Raw genomic sequence first — 21,650 nt, 5'->3', positions numbered from 1 at the left:
AAGCTGAATGCAATATGCGTCACCACCGTCAATACAGTTCTTGCTAAATGAGTCTTAAATGTCTGATTTGCTTGTGTAACGTAACCTGAGGAGCCGACGAAGACTACACAGTCAACACCCCTTATGATGCAATCGTTGGATTGTTTTGAACACTAGTTTGTCTTGAAGTGGTTTATTCATTGATTTTTATTTTTTACTGAATGGTGAACATTACATTTTTTTATTGTTTTTAATAAAAGGGGTTAAAGTCCTCTTAATGTTAAAAGTACAATTGTATGTATCATGTTTAAATAGGACACATCAACATCAGTTTTGCCCGAAAAATGAAAGACTCAATTTTCTTTTCTTTTTTTTCTAAAAGTGTTTATTAAATGCTTTCAAGAGATTTGGTCCACTTGGGTATTTATTAACTTCTAACCAGGGAGGAGAGAAAACAAAGTCAATAAAACAAAAAACCCAATGTAATAAAAAAAAAAAAGTACAGTACAAAAAAAAACAAGAGAGGCCTTGTCTGTCCACTTTACAACCCTGGTTTCTTTCTTTTGATTTGATGAAAGTAATTCTTTATTCAAATAACCAATAATTTCTTAGAACTGATTGACATGATTCACTTTCAGCTCAGTAGGTGAGTTTGTACCAGGAATCGAATGAAGGTGTGAGGTGGTGGTTGGTTACACAGATAGCAGTGAGGTTTGTACTGTCTGGCTTGAAGATGTTGTATTACTAGAGATAAACACACAACCTTGTCAGAACAAACACTTGAGGCAAAAAAAAAAAATGCACAAATGAAACAAATCACTTAACCAGCACAGTGCTGTCAACTTGAACGTTCGCAGGGGAGAAGAAAAAAGGCATACTAGTATAATAACATTATCCATACCTCCATAGGATGATCGCAAATCAGTGCACAATGGAGTTTAAATTGAAATATGAACTAAAATATAAGGTGTGGTTCAATCTACCCAGCCCAGTTAATTCTACCAAACCACTAAAAACACAACTCCACCATCACTTATCTAACTTATCTTACCAGGGTGCTTAAGTATTATAATAGGTTATCAGGTATCTTATACTGTACTGTATATAGTAAGCGGGGTTATACAATAAGGGTATGTATCATTTTTATAAGTGTACTATATCAAATAAGGCGCTATGCAGGAGGAGATTCATCTGAACAGGTGCATCTCAATAAATTAGAACAAACAAACTTATTTCTGCAACTAAATTTAAAACCAGAATCACTACACAGAAAACCTTTATGATTTGATTAGTTATTTTTACAGTTTTAGCTGACAGCTACCGAAAAAAAAAAAAAAAACATTTTACCATCTCCAAGAAATTAGACTGTTACATAAACAGTCAAAAATATTTTAATATGACATTGGAATTTGCTTTCTGAAAAGTATTTGTGTTGAAAGAATCTGTATAATTTGAGTTTCAGTTTTGGAATTGCAATGCTGAAATACAATAAACTCTCCTACAGTATTGTAATTTATTGAGAAGCACCTGTAAGCATCTGTGTATGATTCCCAGATCAATTGTTGTCTGGCAAAGTCATTTAGAGCCAAAATGGCACAGCACAGGCAGTGAGCAGATAACTCTACCCGTCATATGGAGAGCAAAACACTCCCTACATCGTTAACAGCTACCCTTAGGTCTACAGAAATAGATTATAGCATTAGGACGTCCATTTTGTTGTCTGCTTACTGCCTCCCCAACAGGCTGCATACACAGACGTGTATTTACTGTCATTATATTCATACATGATACATATATAGGTATACATTGCAATAAACGTACATATAATTGATAGCATATAGAAGAGAAATAGTCAATAGCAATCATTATCATATTCATAATACTAAGGGTAGTAGTAGTAATAATGCGATCCCTCAAAGAAGCTAAACGGTGGGCTGTTCCAGTTGAGGGCTCATTGGCACAGCTAATAACGCTGAATACAACATACACACGTTACAGTGTGCAGCACTTAAGTAGGCAAATCATCCATTTCAGCTGCAACCCGATCATTTGTCTGAAACAACCCACACAGAAGGAAAAATTACAACGTAAAAAGAAAATATATATTTTTTTTAAATCACTATAGTAATGTAGTTCAGCGATACATGTCATATAGCAATACCTCAATAAAAGAAAGTTCTATGGTCAAAACAGTTTTCTGGTTATATATTTATTAAGCTTGATTGCTAAGTTATCAATTATTAGTAGTATAGCATTATATGTAAAAATGGTGTGTGTTTTCAATATAGACATTATTCCATGGTGCCTGTTTGCATTAAAGGCTTAAATGATATAGCAGGCAGATAATCCTGATTGTGTGTGTGTGTGTGTGTGTGTGCGCATATGCATGAGGCACAAAAAAAAAAAATAATAATAATCTGAATCCCCGACTCTTCTTCTTTTAGCCATCAAGACCACTAAATGGTAGGAAATAACAGCCCCAATAGGACTGAAAGTGTCAACTTGCCATTTCTTTCAAATTAGCTTCAATATTCTAACATGTAAAATATATTCATTTGGTTAAATCATTTAAATTCATTTATTCTTCTTAGTTCCAGCCTTAAATTGCTATTCCTTCTTAAAATACAACAGAGGTCTTCTGCATGGGCAGCATTGACACTGTGATTCAGTCCAATTGAGGTCATTATTTCTCATACCAGAACTCCTTTCTTTGTATTTCATTCTAGTGATGTGTAGATTAATTCTCCCAAGATGTTTTCAGTAGAATTAAACCACCTGTGTGTGTGTGTGTGTGTGTGTGTCTGTGTATGTGCGTGTGTCTGTGCGCGCACGCGTGTGATACAGCCACCTCTCAAAGTGGGAAAGAGGGGGAAACCATTACTTTGCTCATGATTTTAGAAATGTAAAGACTTACACACTTTAACAACAACAGCGCGTTTTTCTTACAGATTGATCGATTTTCCCCATTTTAAAGGCCCGTACAGGGATTACATTCATTGTGCTCTACCAATATGGCAGACAATATCACGAGGAAGTACAGCTCCCGATGAAAACAAAAACATTTTGACCCTCTCCCTATATGGCTACAAAGGCAGAGAGAGTTGGATTTAGTCACACTGCAGCTCAATTCAGCGTGCCCACCAGACCCTTCTTAATTGGGTGTCAATAAGCCTTCGTCAGCACGGTGAGCGTTTTACCTTTTGGCACTATTCAGTGGAAAATAACTTTTAGCATTGAAGCTCCATTCGTCCGAGAGCATTTTTCATTATTGCCAAGGAAAACATAAGAACCGCGGCCAGCGCGCTCATTCGAGAATTGCTCTGGTGCTGCGAGGATTTAAACCAAAAAAAAAAAAAAAACAGGAGGGGTCTGGTGGAGACACATTTTGAGTCCTCTGTACTTCATGATTATTACTTTAGTCAACGGTAAATGTGTCCTGCAGTGCCATCTGACAGAGGGGAACTTAAGAGGTACTGAGGAAACAAAGCTTCTTCAAAGAGTTGATTGATGGCTGAGATTTGTGGCTCGTGCTGTGTAAATGTGCGACAGTGTGTGTGTTTATGTGCGTGTTGTGTTTACATCAGCTCCCACAAGGCAAGAGATAAACTGAGATGACAGGCTGCTCAGTTGGAGCCGGTGCGGCCGGCCGTTCCGTCTCCGGTCACTGTCGGCAACTCTGTGGTGATCCGCTCTCAGAGATCGTCCCCGTCCGACAACCGGCGGCCTCCCTGGAAGCATACACACCACCACATTACATTTCTTGCCCACTCAACAGCAGCTTTGTGGTTGGTTGATTATGAGCTCAATAATACAAAAACTACTAAAAAAATACATTTTGTGGAGGAATGGGGGGGGGACAAAAGTCCCCAATACATTCCTGTGAGAATCATCACCCTGAAGAAGAAGAGGAAAAAAAAGTCCCTCTTATAATAGACGATCAAATTTCAATGAAATTGTTTTGTGTTTGCCACTAATATTCATCTAGATGTGATCTGACAATGAAAATCCAAGAAGTCTTTGTCAAACTTCATTATATCAGGTGAGAAATTGTGTTTGTCAGTTTTGAATAGGCATGAGACATGACCTTCTAGGCTGTTTGCCTCTGTAAAATGTCTTATATGAGAAAACAATTTGTAACTGCTAATTCCACTCACAATAATTGTAAATAATGAGTCACTCAATTTGAAGTCGGGAGCAAGACCGTGATGGCGGGTAATTACTCACCATGCTCTCGCTGTAGTCCGCTGTTATGGTGACCTGCTTGTCCTCTGGGGGCGGGGTCACTGCGGTACTGTCTGTGCGCCTACCCTGATTGGTGAGCTGCAGCCACAGCTCGTACATCTGTTGCATGTCTCTCACTAGCAAAAGGGACAGAAAAAAGGTGAGCGTGATCTCACCCAGCGACAACAATCAGTGTAATGAGCTGTTGTCTAGGATTAAATTGTCAGATGAGGTGCCATAAACAGAGGGCATGACTAAAGAATGAAACTCCTGACAACTCCTGATACACTGACAAAATAAATCAAAGTACAGTGATACCTTGACTTACGAGTTTAATTCATCGTTACTGTTTGTTGGGGCACTTGTAAGTCAAGGTACCACTTTATGTGGGTCATAAAGTGCAATTCATACATGTCCCATCAGTGAAAGTGCGGCTTACAACTGTTGTTCTTCATGTACGTCCAGACGTCTCTCTCCTCCAGGCTGTGGGCAAACGAGCAGTTGCCAATATAATGGCACTTTTTCTGCTTCATCACGTGTACACACATCTGGACGAAACACCAGCAGAAGAAAAACATTTACAGAATGACAGCTGACACACCTCTTCCTCTACTCACGTTCAAACCGTTAAGCATGTTACTAACATACCGACATTTAACATCTTAACCGATTCTAAAAATGTGATAGGCCCCATACAGAACAAGGAGGTTGGGGAACTCAGCAAGTGTTTATTGCTATTAAAGTGTGTGGCGTACTCAAGATGACCAACGTGTACGCACGCGCGCACATCTCCAACATGAGTTTTCACCCACAAATCAGATGGTTGTTGTACTACCGAGACTGACCTGTGAGAGGCAGAATGGTGCCACAAGACATCCAGACTGTGGGGGGGGGGTTAGGAGTAGCAGCAGCAGCAGTACTAGTCGAAGAAATAGTAAGAATAGTGGTTGCAAACTCTTCTTGTCATTTTTTAATGGGGTGAATGACTTTGAAGAAATAATATAAACACTCAACACCACCTCTATTTATAGCAACGTGACAAGATCTGCCGAAGATGGCCGTCTGTCAAAATGCTGAGTCTGGTTGGAACGCCCACTTCAACCGGAGTACAACGCAGCAATTTTTAAAATCGGATGATGGGTTCAGGAGTTTTTTGTGTCAGGAAAAAATGCCTTTTTGGGGAATGTTTTTGTGTGATATCGTCTATAGAAAATCACATCAAAAAACGCTTTCAAAGCGGACTGAAACAGTAAAAAAAAAAATTCTCATATCTCCTTGACCTTCTAATTACATCTGCTATTAGGGTAACATTTTCTCCGATTGGTTGAAAAGTGTCAGTTAAAATATTCACCCATCCTTCATATTGGGCCAAAATTCAGCGACATGAACGCGTCAAAATTACCGTGACGTTTCTAACGGCGTCACTTATCCTAAAAACTCAGATTAACTAGCGTAAATGGAACATTGTTAGTGAAAAGAGCAGTGTGCGCAGTAGAATAGGCCATGGCCTTCACCAATCAATTGTTTTTTCTATTAAGGTATTTGTTATGAAGGATTTCAGTGGCGTTTGAAGTGCTCATTCCATGTTTTTTTCGAAAATTCCACAAAGATGGTGGCCACTTGTTACGGTGCTACTATTTGTGACCGCCAAAAGCGCACCCATCAGATCGCCTCCTAATTGGCTATTGTTACGTTTCACATCGTTATCACGGAGTCTGTGGCACGGCTGTCGTCGTGTTGACCACATACAAGGATTGGAAATATTGAACAGGTTTAACATTTGAGTTTTTCAAGCAGATCGGAGGAAGCCATTATTCTCAGCACCTATCACACCACAGGATAATTGCTCAGGATAATCTTTTGGAAACCTCCATTAATCAGGCCTTTGCTGACTTTGAGCGCAATGGAGGGAAAATACTAAAATCTGTGTACCTGCTTTCGCTCTAGCTTTATCTGCGATTATTGTAAATCACAGAGCTGTATTAGCACTGTTATACTGAAATTGTACTGTTCCAAAGTCGAAATAAATCTGGGCGAAGTAAACAGCAACCAAAAAATAAAAAAAAATTTATATAACACACAGCACATCTGCCTCACAGTTCTGAGGACCAGGGTTCGAATCCCAGCCCCGCCTGTGTGGAGTTTGCATGTTCTCCCCGTGCCTGGGTCGGTTTTCTCCGGGTGCTCCGGTTTCCTCCCACATCCCAAAAACATGTGTGGTAGGTTGATTCGAGACTCTAAATTGCCCGTAGGTGTGAATGTGAGTGCGGATGGTTGTTTGTTTGTATGTGCCCTGCGATTGGCTGGCGACCGTTTCAGGATGTACCCCGCCTCCCGCCCAAAGATAGCTGGGATAGGCTCCAGCAGCCCGCGACCCTAGTGAGGATAAGCGGTAAAGAAAATGGATATAACACAAGAAGTAAAAAGGCTGAGTGAGCCTGTGGCTGTCACGTGGCCTCGGTATGTGAGAAGAGAGCAGGCTCCACACTGCGACAGCTGAGGGTCGAAGCGAGCACTTACATCATATTGCTGTGGATAGGTGCGGGAAAACGGGAGAGGCCGAACAACCACCCATTTCTTCTTCTCAAAGGATTTCACCAGCAAGACTCGCCGCTCCTTCGTCCAGCTGGAAAACACAATATACATGCCAAGTTTTTCTGGTTCAGGGGAAAAGCCAGTGCGTGCTTTAAGCGCAGCCCCACCTATGTCGCGCTTTGGCAGTGCAGTACTTGAGGTTCTTGTCAGGCTCGTTCACCTGGCCCTCTCGCCAGCATTGGCCGCACACAAACTTCATTTTCAGGTTGAGGGGACGGCCCCGCCCAGCGCCGCCTCCTAGCGCTCCTAGCCCTCCCACAGAAGGGACGCCACCCCCAACGATGCAGTCTCCTCCCCCGACGCCCCCTGCTCCAACCCCCATTCCCCCGATAGGCATGCTGCTGCTCGGGTGGGGAAAATGGATGGGCTGGAATAGAACAAAGGAAGTCAATTACAAAGGATGAATGTTTAAAGTGTTGTGGATTTTGAATCAACTGACATTTGCATAACAGGAGACAGGGGGTTCTCGGTTTATACATCATTCCCGAAATTGAGATTATGATCTGCGCGCAACGAAGGAATTTCATCGCCATGTAGCACAAGAAGGCACTCTCAGTTGCCACCACACTTATTGTTTAATTGGATTTTTTTTTTAATATAAAAATACATACTGTAATTATGACATTTCAAGGTTACAAACAGCATTCACCTAGTTTGCCCAGCGGCATAAGAATACATCAACGACAAGGCATGTTTTAAATTAATGATGTTTTCCATACAAACATTTACTGTGAATATGACTTCACCACTGCATAAGCGTAGGTTGGCATTCTGACTTGCATACCAATATGGGTTACGTTGCCGCTGTAGGAACAGAACTGCACCGTGAACCAAGGACCCCTGTACCATCGCATTGCTATTTCCAGCCTACCTTCTGCTGCTTTTGTGCATTCTGCTCTAGCCTCTGCCAATGTCTTTTGGACTCCTGCACCATCTCTTCATGGGTAATGCCTGAAGGAAATATGAGGGAGAGAGTAGGCCGTCAGTATTTGCTGCATATAATGTCCCATATTCAGTCTTTCACCTTTGCCTTGTAAACAGGATGGGAATATAGTATGTCGCCAATAAGTAAACAAGCAAGGCAAACAATGTTAAGCAAAAAGTCGGGTCTCTGGAGTGCCTGCACACCAAATAAGTGTGAAATCAAACAACAGTGTAAATATTTTTCTATCTGCCCATGTCTTTCTTTGAGGGAGCCATTTTACACTTCTGCCCCACTGTTTCCTAGCTCCATCGCCGGTCATCATGATAACAAAATCTGCACTTGCCATCAGTCCAGCAGTATATGTGGCGGGGTGTAAACTGGTTAATTTCAGCAACAAAAGAAATAAGGTCTATAAAGTAACCTAATTTTCTTGATCCTTGGGCTAGTTTGACAAAAGCACACAAATTCACAAGACATTAAGACACCTGGTGACTGTTATAAATTGTGAAAAAAAGAGCCCCATGTCTCCTTTAAGAGTTATAACAATATTCTACTTTTACCAAGATAATAATGGTGTTTCAGAGATAACTATCAGAGCTGTATTAATATAACAATGTGTTTATTATTGCAGTTTGTTGTGGTACAGAACTGCACTGCAACCTAGTTTAAGTTAATATTTTGAACTCCATATGAGGCTAAACAGGGTAAATAAAGTGCACATTGTCACCTTACCAGTGTCTTGTTGAAGTACCCAACATTTGAGTTCTATGACAGAGTGCGCAAAGGAGCAGCTGTCCTCACGCTGGCAGCCGTAGCGAACCTCGTGGCGACAAACATCAAACTGGCAGAGGGGGTGGAGAGGGCGCACCTTGCTGTAGCGCACGTTTGCTGACCGCACCACATGCACCAGGCACCTGCAGTCAGATTAGATGAGGTTGTCGTTTTTTTCTGTCCCATATGATTAAAATAAATAAAAACAACCCACGTTTGAAGAGCACAAAACTCACTTATTGTCATCAAACGGGTGTCGAGCTGTGAGGTTGGAACAAACTGACAAGTTTTCTTTGCTGCGCTTGCTTATAATGCGGGGCTTACTATCAAAACATTCCTGCGGAAAGAACAAATTAATACAAAAGAATGATTTTTCCCCAAACAGAGAGAAAGGAGCGCCTTCCAGACTGACTGATCTCACCTCACAGAGGAACATGAACATGCCCATGTGGAGCTGCAGCAGTCTGGTGACACTGAGTGCACGTCTCTCCGTGCTCCCCAGAGGGTCGAACAGCAGTTCTCGGCTCAGTGCGCCCTTCCGCTCCTGTGTCCATACATCAATTTCCTCCTGGCAGTATGCAAAGGTACAGTTCTCACCGTATTGGCACTCCTGGCGTTCCTGCACCTCTGCAGAACCCAAAAAAAGGGATTATGTAAAGGAAATGCACATACAACTCAGCCCTAGTTTGTTGAAAATGTGAACACATACCTTTACAAAGTACAAAGGCCCCTAAGAAGTTGTTCCGTGCAGGCCGGGGCCGAATCCTCTTCCAGGTGGGGTCATCTGTGTTTTTGAGGCGACACAGGAGAACATCCCTTTTGCATCGATGTGCTGCTTCTGGCTGATATTTGTAGTCCATTACCCGCGGACCTGTAAACAAGAGTAAAACTGTGTCAAATGTATGTACATATCGAAAAATAATACAATTCCAAGAAATTCATACACATTAAAATTAACAATAATGGTCTATTGACCTATTCGACTGTAACAGGCATGACAGGCCTGACGGAAGTCGTGTGTGCCAGCCAGAGGATTCCTGGACAGCAACGAGAGGTTTGTTCCTGCTGGACCATTCTGGAGAAGAAACCATCCATAAAGATATATTTGTAAAAAAAATTTATCTTATAAAATGGAAAATGATGAACAATTGGTTTACCAAGAAGGTTTTGACACAAATAACATGCAAACACATGAAAAAAAAAACACATTTTAAGGGAGCCCCCCGCAGAGAATTTTTTAATTTTATTTTAACATAAACTAAGCAATCTGGAAGACTAAAGAGTACAATAAGGCAAAAAAAAATTTTTTATTCTTCACGCAGAAAAACTTACTTACACCACTGAAGTATATGTTGATGTACAAATTTAAGATTAAAATTACATTTTCTTCATTTCTTTTCTTTTTTGTTTAGGCCTCCAACTTGAGCCAGGCCCATCTCCACCTGCACCTGATGCCTGCTTCAAGCTGTGCCACATAAATAGCATCCTCCTCTTTAAGCACTTTCTTTCTGGAAAATAATTGACTAAAATCATTGTCTGTTTCACTTTATTTTTCACTATTACCAACTTCAAAGGCTAATCCCAAATGCATCCACCAGGAAAATGTTAAGTACAATATTTTTCTGTTTTCTTTGGCCATTTATGAATTTGAAGTTAGTTCATTCGGTGTTGTGACGTAATCCTTAACACCACTGCGTTGCTTAATACATTTAATATTAACATTAGTAAACTAATTAGATAATTGTAGGCGTGTTTCCTAATTAATACAAAATGTACTAGCAGATCAGTTCTTGTCGTCAATGTTACGTGTGCTTCGCGGATACACTTGGGACCACCCGCAGCACCTCAATATGAAAATACAAAAGACCAGCGCAACCAATACCACAGTGGCTGATCTGATGAGCAAAAATGTTGCATAAACGCAAGAGTACCTCTACTCCAGAGGTGGGTAGAGTACCCAAACATTGTCCTCAAGTAACAGTACTGTTACTTGACAATAATGTGACTCAAGTAAAAGTAAATAGTAGTCCTCCTAAAAAAATGTTTTTACCACTGCATGAACTTCAATTAAAAAAAATACAAAATAAAATGTGAACGTACAAATTCTGATGTTGCTTTGTGTGTGTATGCACAGTCAAAACCACAAAAACAAAACATCTGCAATTTACTGCACTGTGTTTTTTCGAGTTATAAGTGAGCTGAAATATCCACGTTTGGGCAGACAGTGCCAGACAAATACTACAATACATGAAACCTGTTGTTTTTGTTTGTCTAAATGTAAACAAGAGTAGCGTGCTGTTGCCATCATGGTAACGACGACCTTCCAAACATGGCCACCACGTACGCACGACAATCAGCGGGGCAGGCTAATCTAGTGTGAATACCTCTGTCTGGGAAGCCCAATGGAAGACAACGTTGAGGTCCTGTGACTTTCTTGTGTCGTTTGATAAGTGAACTAGACTTAAACATCAGTAGCGCATGAATTGGATGACACAAACAGCGGCCAATGCGGAAGTTGAAGTCGTAGTCTCGCGCACGTAAATATGATAAATAAGCAATAATTGATAACTAAAAGTAGCAAGCGACATTTAGATCATAGTAACGGAGTAAAAGTACGGTGACTTAGTAACGGCAGAAGCGGCGGAAGTTTTTTTCTGGTCAACTCCTGTGACTTCGAGCGCACAGGCGGAAGGAACCTCAGGCCGCATATTAGTCCGCCTGCGGAGTTAAGTAATATACACAATTACATCTGTGTGTGTATGGTGGATGTGTGGAATGGCTCAAGTTGCCAGCGTTCAAGGAGTACGTAATAGCCTATGACGTCAGTGACGACGGCGACCCCCCCGCAGAAAAAACTCATCAGATCGATATGATTTACGTAAATGGCCTATTTTGAGTTCAAAAAGGCGAATTTCGCCGAAAGTCGACTGATTTGCATGTATGTTTAACTCACTGCTTGTGCAGAGCCATGGTTGCGCATCCCAGGGATGAAGCTGTGACACACTCGTCCCCCTTAAAGACCAGAAACAAACATACTGATGAGTACTTTGTCAATTGGTCAGGCATAAACATCAGGTACAAGTAACCCACTGAGATCCATTTACATATATATTATATTGCCAAAAGTATTCACTCACCTGACTTGACTCACATATGAATTTCAGTGACATCCCATTCCTAATCCGTAGGGTTTAATATGATGTCAGCCCAACCTTTGCAGAGGTATAACATCTTAAACTCTTCTGGGAAGGCTGTCCACAAGGTGTAGGAGTGTGTTGGTGAGAATTTTTGACCATTCTTCCAGAAGTGCATTTGTGAGGTCACACAGTGATGTTGGATAAGAAAGCTTGGTTCTCAGTCTCCGTTCTAATTTATCCCAAAGGTGTTCTATCGTGTTGAGGTCAGGACTCTGTGCAGACCAGTCAAGTCCATCCACTCAAAACTCTCTCAGCCATGTCTTTATCATTGTCTTTTTTTTGTGCACTGGTGCACAGCCATGTTAGAAATAGAATAACTGTTCCTACAAAGTTGGGAACATGGAAATCTCCAAGACATTGGCTCCCGAGTTCCAGGATTCTGCATACCAAGAGCTTTTGGACAATTCATTGCTCCCAACTTTGTGTGAACAGTTCGGGCATGGCTGTGACTGTGCACCAATGCACAAAGCAAGTTCCATAAAGGCATGGATGAGAGAGTCTGTTGTGGATGAACTTGACTAGCCTGTGCAGAGTCCTGACACCAACCAGATAGAACACCTTTGGGATGAATTAGAGTGCAGACTGAGAGCCAGGCCTTCTCATCCAACGTCAATGTGTGACCTCACAAAGGCACATCTGGAAGAATGGTAAAACATTCCCTACAGACACTGATGAAAATGTGGAAAGCATTTTTTGAAGAGTTAAAGCTGTTACAGCTGTAAAAGGTGGACCAATGTCATATTAAACCCTATTACCTATGAAGGGGATGTCACTAAAGATCATATATAGTTTTGGCAATATAGTGTACGTACTCAATAAGCTAAAAACTGCAAGTGTAATACTAATGTCGATTTTGTTGTTAATCCCATGCCATCATTTTATATAATCTTGGATGTCAGTTTATTGGGTTTGCAAAATAATTTGTGTTGAAAATTTCCAGAGTGCCCGTTTTCAAGATATTATTGTCTTTTCCACCTGGCATTTGAGATGGCTGGATTTCTCATTATGATTCAATACGTAAATACGATTTGTTCTGATTGTATCGCTGTTATTCATAATTTAAATATGGAAACAGCTTCGAAACAGCTAAAAAATCCTTCATCAGTAAACTGGTTGTGAAGAATGATTGATTGGCCAAAACGTTCACTCACCAGGGAGGGTGTACTCTGATAAAGAGTCGAGTCCACCAGAAATGACTCCAGCTTTCCCCTCTCCATCCATGGCTCCACTTGAGAAGCCTCCCAGAGCGTCCTGCGCTTGGGTGGAGTCCTGGTCTCGCTGGGCCAGCGGCGAGTAAGCCTCCAGTGGGGGAAGGTCACTGATAGAGGAGCCGAAAAAGGTGGGGGCGAGTTGGGCTGATGGGGCGGAGAGATTGGGGGAGTAAGGAGGCCGTAGCCCCACTGCTGTGTTTGGAAGGTTAGTGGGGATGGCGCCTACTGGACTCTGGGCCGGAACACAAGTGGACAACAGAGGCAATCATTATTACAATCAGAACACCAAACTAAATCAGACCCCTGTGTCGCCCCCCACACAAAAAGCTGACCCAATCATACACAAAATCCGACTAACCCACAAAAACACATACAGTATCACACTGACCGTGAAACATACTTTTTCCACATTTAACTAATTTGCAGTTGTTTGTGTGTTGTGTAGATGAAACTGTTGTTGGTAACTCTATGCCACTCGGTCACTTTTATTGTATTGTTTGTTTCTACATTATTTTCAGCTATTTGTCATGAAATTAATTCTGGCTTGCTGATTAGTGCAGAGTCATTATATGTTTACATGATCAGACATTTAACGGCTGCTTGCGCCGTGTTCATGTACACTTTATAATACAAAAAAACCCATAAAAGATTACTAAGGGAATTAATATTTGTATTGAATACTTTAATTATACACTTATGATCACAGTAGAAATTATTCAGTTTATTTTTTGCAATATGTGATTTATTCTTTTAGTGTTATGTAATGACAAGTTGTTACAATATCTAAAATGTAATATATTTGAGTCAAGCATGCAACATTCAAGAAAAGTTTGTTTTTGAACAATAATTGATTACAATAATGCATTTTCATCACAATCACAAGATGTAATAGCATTATCAAGTATTGCTACTCTATGTTGGTGAGTGCTCAATTTTAAGTACTTGTACTCTGTCTGCAAAAAAAGTGGTATTGATATTCGTATGGCTTGGCGGCGTTTCGGCTGAATTTCACTTACTGGTTTAGAAGCCAGAATTGTAGTGTTTTTTGTTTTTTTTGGATGGGGGTGAAAGCTCATGTGCATTTTTGATTGACTGTTACATCTTCAACGTAGCGATGCTGTTCACCAAATCAGAGCAAAACTAGTGGCCACTATCGTCCACTCATGAAAACTAGTTGCCGAACCCCACACTGCGTTCTAGTCAGGTTCAGCCACGCGGGTCAATGTGCACTGGGTCTAACGTGAGGGGGACAAAATACACAACGTCATCTTGTTGTACAATATTGATATAGATGCGTCAAATATCTTTTTTTTTTTTTTTTTTTTTTAAAGGCCACTTTTGAATTTTTTATAGGTCAATATTTCAGTTATATTGATGTGGCACGCCAAAAAATTAAAGTAAATAAAGTCTCGCAGGGAATGTGGTGCATGTGGGGAATTAAAATTGCCCACTTTTGGTTTCATAACACCAATCACAACAATTATTGCTTTTCCTGTTATTTTTTTTCTTCTGTGGCTACATAACTATAGTCGCAAATGATAGGTGGTTTACTACGTTACTTCTCTGACAACATGCTGTAACAATAATAAGTTACTGTAGAGTCCCACCTCGCTGACTTTCTTGGGTATGCATTCCAGGAGACTGTCGAGCTCATCTTTGATTATGCTGCTGCATTCGTCCATGTGTTCAGACACGGGGACAGAGTATGGCATCGGCAGAAGGGACTGGCTGCTGGGGCTTTCGGATAGGTCCGTGCATGGTGTCAGGACAGAGGGATCGTCACTGACTGGGATGGGCGTGGCCAGAGGTGCAGGGATGCACTGAGCATTAGACAGGTCTGCTTAGGGTGTGTGAGAAAAATGAGGAGACAAGATATGAATGACCGGATCGAACCTTAGAAGGTATGTTCAGAGAATTTTGTCATACCTGGCCCCATGTCACCCAGAGACTCCATCCCATTGGAGGACAACTAAAAAAAAAAGAAAGAAAGAAAATGAATTAGCTTTGAGGAGTCACATGAATCAAGTAAAGGAACAACTACCAAATCAATAAAGATGAAGAGTGCAGAGTTTTCCTCCGCCCACTAGGGGTCACTAGGGGATTAGTTCTGGTTCGACCGTCTCAGACAGTTGTCAGCCATTTTGATTGTGGTCTCCCTTAAATGTTCATGTCACAGGGGTTTCATTAGTCTGCTTACTTTATTCCTGTAAGTCTGCATAGTTAATTACTATATTTGTATATTAATATTATAGTTTGCTTTCTAGTTACTGTTAGAACCCTTACCCTTACCATATATTTATACAAGAGTTGTTAGACTTGGCCCACATATGTTGTATCTCTACAGGGCTCCTTCATCGTTCTCGTTAAATAGATAACTTGACATCGAGGCGTGTGTTTCTTCAAAGAGTATAAAGCACATTGCGGCCATTGTGTAAGACACATACTTTTGATTATAGCATCAATGAGCTGTGACATTGACAACACACACCTCTCCAGTGGGTGGAGCTGTCTCGCCAAGACACTCTCTCTCTGTGGATGTGGACTCAGTGTGGCTGATGTAGGCTTTACGGCCCTTTAGGCCCAGCTTATTGGCCAGATCCTGAGCCAGATCACACACCTGCCTGTCCTATAAAGAAAAATATAAAAATAAAATACAAATATATAGTCCTCCCCAAAAAAAATTTATATAGGCATTCAATTGGAATTGGGCACTTGGACTTCAAAGGTAAAGCCACCCTTACTCTTGAATTAGCACAGACAAAAATCCTATTCAACTTTTACATGAACAGCCCACTATCAGGAAAAAAATCTAAACTTTACATATTTGGAATTAATGTGTTAATTACATACATGTGGTTCCGTGAGCAGACATTTGGTGCCGCACTCGTAGGCCTCTCTGAGTCGTCCCATTTCCCTCAGGCAGAGTGCCTTGCGGTAGAGAGCCCTGCGACTGCCTTCGGACACAAACAGCGCACTCTCACAGTCCTGAACACTACGCTCATATTCCCTCTGAGGAGAAAAAAACAAGCATTTAGGTTACACCAAGAGTTGGGAATGAGTCTGACACTGGACTATACATTATAATACAAGATCATTTGCGAGATCACTGTCCCTCACAATTTGGTAGAAGGCGGCAGCCCGGTTGACGTAGAGACTCTTCAGCAAATCGTGGGGAATGACAAGGGCCTCAGCCTGGGCGTAACGGGCGACACTGATCCCTTCTCTGTACTGTTGGGCTGCCTGACGGTAGTCACCATCTCGGAAACAGGAGTTTCCCTCATCCAGGAGGTTACATACCAACTGGGTCAAGAAAGCCTGAAATACAAGTGAAAAATGACGCAATGAAACTAGAACAGCACTTGCATGCATGCATGCATGCATATATATATATATATATATATATATATATATAACTCGTACCTAGAACTGTAATGTAAAATTATACTTAAAAGAAAGTACAAAACAAAATTGCAGTCGTAAGTCGATGCAGTATATGCCACACCCCTCCAAAAATTGTGGGCTTGGACTTGTGTTGCATACTTCTTGAACAAGGTTGGTAAAACACACTAAGCCTAAAACATATGCTACTAAATATAAGGAGGTCAGGAACAAGTCAGTAAAAACAGATACTGAAACAAATGCATCAAAAAGGAAATAACCAAACCTCATAATTCTCTGGCTCTGGGAAAGGCAATGAAGACCTGTAAACAGATAACATAAGTGAACACTGTGGTCTCAATAACAAAAAGGACATCTGACTATTATTTTATATATCCACTTTATTTTCTGTACTGAAACGTAACATTGAGGGTTTGAAATACTACCCCAAAAAAATATTTGGATCGCATTTATTGCGATACAATTTTTTTTTGTATACCAAATGCTGAGATTTGTATAGCAATTTTTCAAAACGCTGTTTTGGGCAATTATTTGAATAAACGTTCCATTAAATACTAAATCAGTGTCCAATTTTATGCTTTTCTCCCCTAAATTTTAAAACACTTCACGCCATATACAGTCCCCTCCAAAAGTATTGGAACGGCAAGGTCAATTCCTTTGTTTTTGTTGTATACTGAAGACATTTGGGCTTCAGATCAAAAGATGAATATGAGACAAAAGTTCACAATTCCAGTTTTTATTTCATGGTATTTACGTGTAGATGGGTTAAACAACTCAAGACTGAGCACCTTTTGTTTGAAGCCACCCACTTTTCAAGTGAGCAAAAGTATTGGGACAGACATTAACTTAAAGTGAATAACATTTAATATCTAGTGGCATAACCCTTACTTGCAATAACTGCAAGCCTGTGACACATCAACTTCAGACAGTTGCATTCTTCATTTGAGATTTCTCCTGTCAGTCTCCTCTTCAGGAGGTAAAATGCATACTCTATTTGGTTAAGGTCCAGTGATTGACTTGGCCAGTGTAAAGACCTTGCACTTTTCCCCCCTGATGAAGTCCTTTGTTGTGTTAGCAGTGTGTTTTGGGTCAATTTGGGTCATTGTCTTGTTGCATGATGAAGCTTTGCCCGAATAGTTTGGATGCATTTTTCTGTGAATTGCCAGACCAAATGGTTTTGTATACTTCAGAATTCATTCTGCTGCTACCATCATGAGTTACATAATCAATAAAGACTAGTGAGTCGGTTACAGAAGCAACCATCCAAGCCCAAGCCACCATGCTTCACAAATGAGCTTGTGTGCTTTGGATCATAAGGAGATCCTATTGTTCTCCGTACTTTGGTCTTTTCATCACTTTGGTAGAGGTTAATCTTGGTCTCATCAGTCCAGAAAACTTTGTTCCAAAACGTTTGTGGCTCATCTCTGTACTTCTCTGCAAAATCCAATCTGGCGTTCCAATTCTTTTTGCTGGTGAGTGGATTGCATCTTGCGCTATGGCCTGTATATTTCTTCTCTCGAAGTCTTCTTCATACAGTGGATTGTGATATCTTGACCCCTGCCTTGTGGAGGTTGGCAGTGATGTCACTGACTGTTGTCTTTGGGTGTTTCTTCACAACTCTCTCAATGTTTCTGTCATCAACTGCTGTTGATACCCTTGGCCGACCTGTTCAATGTCTGTTGCTCAATACACACCAGTAGTTTCTTTCTTTTTCAGGACATTCCAAATTGTTGTTTTGGCTATCCCCAATGTTTGTGCAATATTGCTGATCAATTTTCCCTCTTCTCTCAGCTTCAAAATATTTTTTTTTTCTCCCATAGACAGCTGTCTGGTCTTCATGTTTGCTTAATTAACAGCAAATGAAGTTTTCACAGGTGAAACACAAGGCCAAAAACAAATACTATTTAATGTTTAAACAATCAATCTAAAAGGCAACACCTGAGCAACTAGAAACACCCATCAGTCACATGTTCCAATACTCACTTGAAAGTAATAAAATACCGTGCCCGTAGTACCCGGGAAGCAGGAAGGTTGGGTTATGTGGACACTCCGTTTGTTTGTTTTGACAATATAGTATTTCATCTAATTAAATTTAAGAAATTTGTACTCAGTCTTATGGATGGAACAAGTCAGCATGCACTGATTTCCATAACAAAATACGGACGTTCCCCAACATTTGACAGCTCTGCACCAACCAGCGATCGTCTTTCTGTTTACCTCTGCCTGCTACACAGTTTTAATTTCTGTTATCAATCCCCGCTCTTTTTGTCGAGTTACGAGAAATCAAAAGTTCAATCTTTGCTTTGAGTGCTGCTGACCGCTCAGAAAAATGTTTACTTACTGTAAACTTTAAAAACATGGATCGCATATTGTAGTGCTGGAAATTGAGGACTGCATCTCCCAAAGACCTCATTTTACATCGCATTTGACGATGTGAAACCGGATACACTATTTGGGACCCTGACATTTGTTTTTCTTTTCTTTTCTTTTTTTAAGTTTGACTCAGTCGAGACACAATAATGCTATCAAAAAAACCTTAAAATATAGCAATTTTTGTTCCAGAATTTGTTTGACTCTCAGCATTTACAAATTTCTTTGTTCCAATGAAAGGTGTCTACTGGAGCTCCATTTTTTTAACATTCCAGTCACATTTCTGAAGACAGTCTGAAGTCAATTTAAACCCTTGGCAGGGCACGCATATGTACATCCATTCATTTTCTATAGCGCTTGTCCTCATTAGGATCACGGGAGGGCTACACCCTGAACTGGTCGCCAGCCCATCTACAGACCACATACAGACAAAAAAAAACCATCCATACTGACATTCACACCTATGGACAATTTAGTCTTCAGTTACCCTAACGTATGTTTTTGAACGCGGGGGGAATCTGGAGTAGCCGAGAAAACCCATGCAAGCATGGGAAGTTGTACTCTCAACACAAGTGCCTTAGATTTGTGAATCACTGCTAACCACTAAGTCACCGTGCTGCACTATTGTTTTACTTACTGAATAAAACTCATTGCTTTCTGGATTTCCTCTTTTCGCTTCAGTCTATCTGGGTCCATTGCCTGGAGATGGAAGCAAATGGAAAGTTTACTTATTTTCACAACGGCATCAAAGACAACTGCAGCCGGTGTCAGAATGTTCACACATAAATCGACAGTATCGCAATAAATTGCTCTACGTGACGTGGTTGTGAAAAATGTCAATATTGCTGGCTGCCACCGTGCATAGGCAGGGCCTACCGTAAACACGCAGAAGCAAGGGTGCTAGCTCAATTACAAACAGAGGGGATGACTTACGAGCTGAATCGATGTGGTAAATACCCCTCATTAGAAAAGGACATTGAACACACACGCGACATATCTGATGTATAAACTACATCGCTTTGTTAGTCACAGTGAACCCCGGAGGTTAGCACTGTGGTTACGCTAACTCGCGTCAATGTAGTTCGACAAAAGCTGCTCCAGTTGGACGTTACACCGACAAAATTGTCTTTAAATAGACATCACCATTGGGTTAGTCGATATTAATGTTACAGGAAAGCTATCGACAGAGGTTATAGTTGACTGCTAACGCTAGTAGTGGTAAAGGCTAACGTGTCCGACCTGAGGCAAATCAAACTTGGCTTTGGAACTGTACACTTATTTAGGTGGTTAGCATTGTGTCGTCTAATGTCCATTTTATACTCATGCTGACTCCAGTCGTGTATATTTAACAGCAGAAGATTAGTTGACGATAACCGAGTAGCTGGCGAGTGTGATTTTATTATTATTATTTTGTTAGCACAACTCACCTCACAGTTAAGTTTCGGATCACTAATAACTTCACGGAGCGTTAAAGGCGACAAAGATGGGTGGAAATAGAAATTTGGCAGTCACTATCCAGGCAGCATATTTGTAAGTTTGATGCTCTTGTCATTGATTTGTAGACGGAGCACGAGGTTTTTTTTTTTTTTCCTTTACGAGCTACAGCTGCTGCTGAACTGCTTGTTGGCTAAATGTTAGCCTCCTGACTGCTAGCTGTTTTGGCTAATGCAGTATGGCAACAAGTTTCAAGCGAAAAGCGGCCACAAGGGGGCAGAAAGGTCGTGCCGTTTTATATAGGCTGGGTTTGGAATAATACACTCGTTTCCTACTCGAGTTATTTTTTTTAAATCATCTTGTGAGTTATACAATAGTTTTAGCTCAGAGTAAAACAAGTGACTATTTGGCTTACATGACGTCACCCTGGATTTGTGAATATAACATTTGCCGAGTAGCCATAAAGGTTATACCGCATTCTCTTAAGTCTTTATGATAGTTTGTCGTTACCTCATAGAAACAAGACAATTTCTTCTTTTATATTGATCACTGTAATAAATCAGAAGCCTCAGTCCGTAATAACTGAGAAATGGTATATTCATAAAATAAGTGATTTATCAATTATTTTTCAATTCTAAATAATATTCTGGAAAAAAATCCTTGATGAATTTTGATAAAAAGGAGTTGCTGTTTATGAATAGTTTTGATGTGTATTTCTTTTACTTTGTTCGGAATGAAAAGTTGACTTTGCTCAGTCCAAAATTTTTCAAATGGGATCTCTCCACAACACAGCTTTTGATTGAAAAGTTCTATCTAAACTCTGTGTTTTTGTTTTTTGTCACATTTATGATTCAAAATGTTTCTTCCACCAATCATTAAGCTTAGAAACTTCCTCCATCTGTTCACCCTGTAGAGAGGACTAAAAGAGTTGAAGCTGGGCTGTGATTGATCACTTTCATAATCAATAGGATCAATGACTATAATTTTTTCCCCCAAATATGGTCAAATTATATTCCATGGCTATCAAAAAAAAAGCGAAAAAATAGTGTTTTCCACCCATTGTTTGTGGAACATGATGTTGTTTCTATGTAAGCTATATTTTATTCTTCCAGACAATCTGATAATACCCCGAAAACAATATTTTGTTTCTGTATCGGTGCAATAAATCTTTGTATGATGCATTTCTAGTTGTTTTTTTAATTAATTATTTTCTGGGCCGCATCAAGCACAATTTGTGATTAAATAACACATTATTAATTAGATGTAAGGAACATATAAAAAAATCAGGAATGAAGGTCACTATGAGGCTTTTGGGAGCTTGCAGTATTTTACACTTTTTATATAATATCACTTCATTTAGTCAGGCTGAAAATATTGGGGTGGTTTTCAGAAAATGACATTTATGAACAAATTATTCTGCCAATATAATTAAGTTCTCAAGTTCCCAAATTCTGTTCTTTTGTTCTCCATTTGAAGATCACTTTCATACGTTGAAATGTTAACCTTGGAAAACTTAATTATTACAATGTATCCAGTATTGGATTGCCC

At 40.3% G+C, this 21,650-nt stretch overlaps 1 protein-coding gene across 2 annotated transcripts; it reads right to left on the bottom strand.

Moving 5' to 3' along the window:
• Window positions 1–362: 362 nt before the first annotated feature.
• Window positions 363–20,313, bottom strand: zc3h7bb (zinc finger CCCH-type containing 7Bb). Of its 2 annotated transcripts, none has more exons than XM_061706280.1 (21): window positions 20,096–20,313; window positions 19,306–19,367; window positions 16,564–16,600; window positions 16,017–16,214; window positions 15,750–15,908; window positions 15,388–15,525; window positions 14,826–14,868; window positions 14,507–14,739; window positions 12,840–13,131; window positions 11,445–11,503; window positions 9,467–9,566; window positions 9,201–9,362; window positions 8,913–9,118; window positions 8,728–8,828; window positions 8,453–8,634; window positions 7,667–7,746; window positions 6,903–7,162; window positions 6,721–6,826; window positions 4,640–4,748; window positions 4,204–4,337; window positions 363–3,707 (listed from the first exon to the last, which is right to left on the bottom strand). In XM_061706280.1, the coding sequence occupies exons 2-21, from the start codon at window positions 19,362–19,364 to the stop codon at window positions 3,672–3,674; spliced, it is 2,694 nt and encodes an 897-aa protein (XP_061562264.1). In that variant the 5' UTR covers window positions 19,365–19,367; window positions 20,096–20,313; the 3' UTR covers window positions 363–3,671. The 2 variants fall into 2 exon arrangements, with proteins under 2 accessions (XP_061562264.1, XP_061562265.1); XM_061706281.1 differs by having other exon boundaries at window positions 14,507–14,736.
• Between the last annotated feature and the right edge of the window lie 1,337 nt (window positions 20,314–21,650).

Source organism: Phycodurus eques, chromosome 19 (genome assembly GCF_024500275.1).
Source record: "Phycodurus eques isolate BA_2022a chromosome 19, UOR_Pequ_1.1, whole genome shotgun sequence".
Taxonomy (NCBI): domain Eukaryota; kingdom Metazoa; phylum Chordata; class Actinopteri; order Syngnathiformes; family Syngnathidae; genus Phycodurus; species Phycodurus eques.
This window is presented reverse-complemented; position numbering and strand designations above follow the sequence as displayed.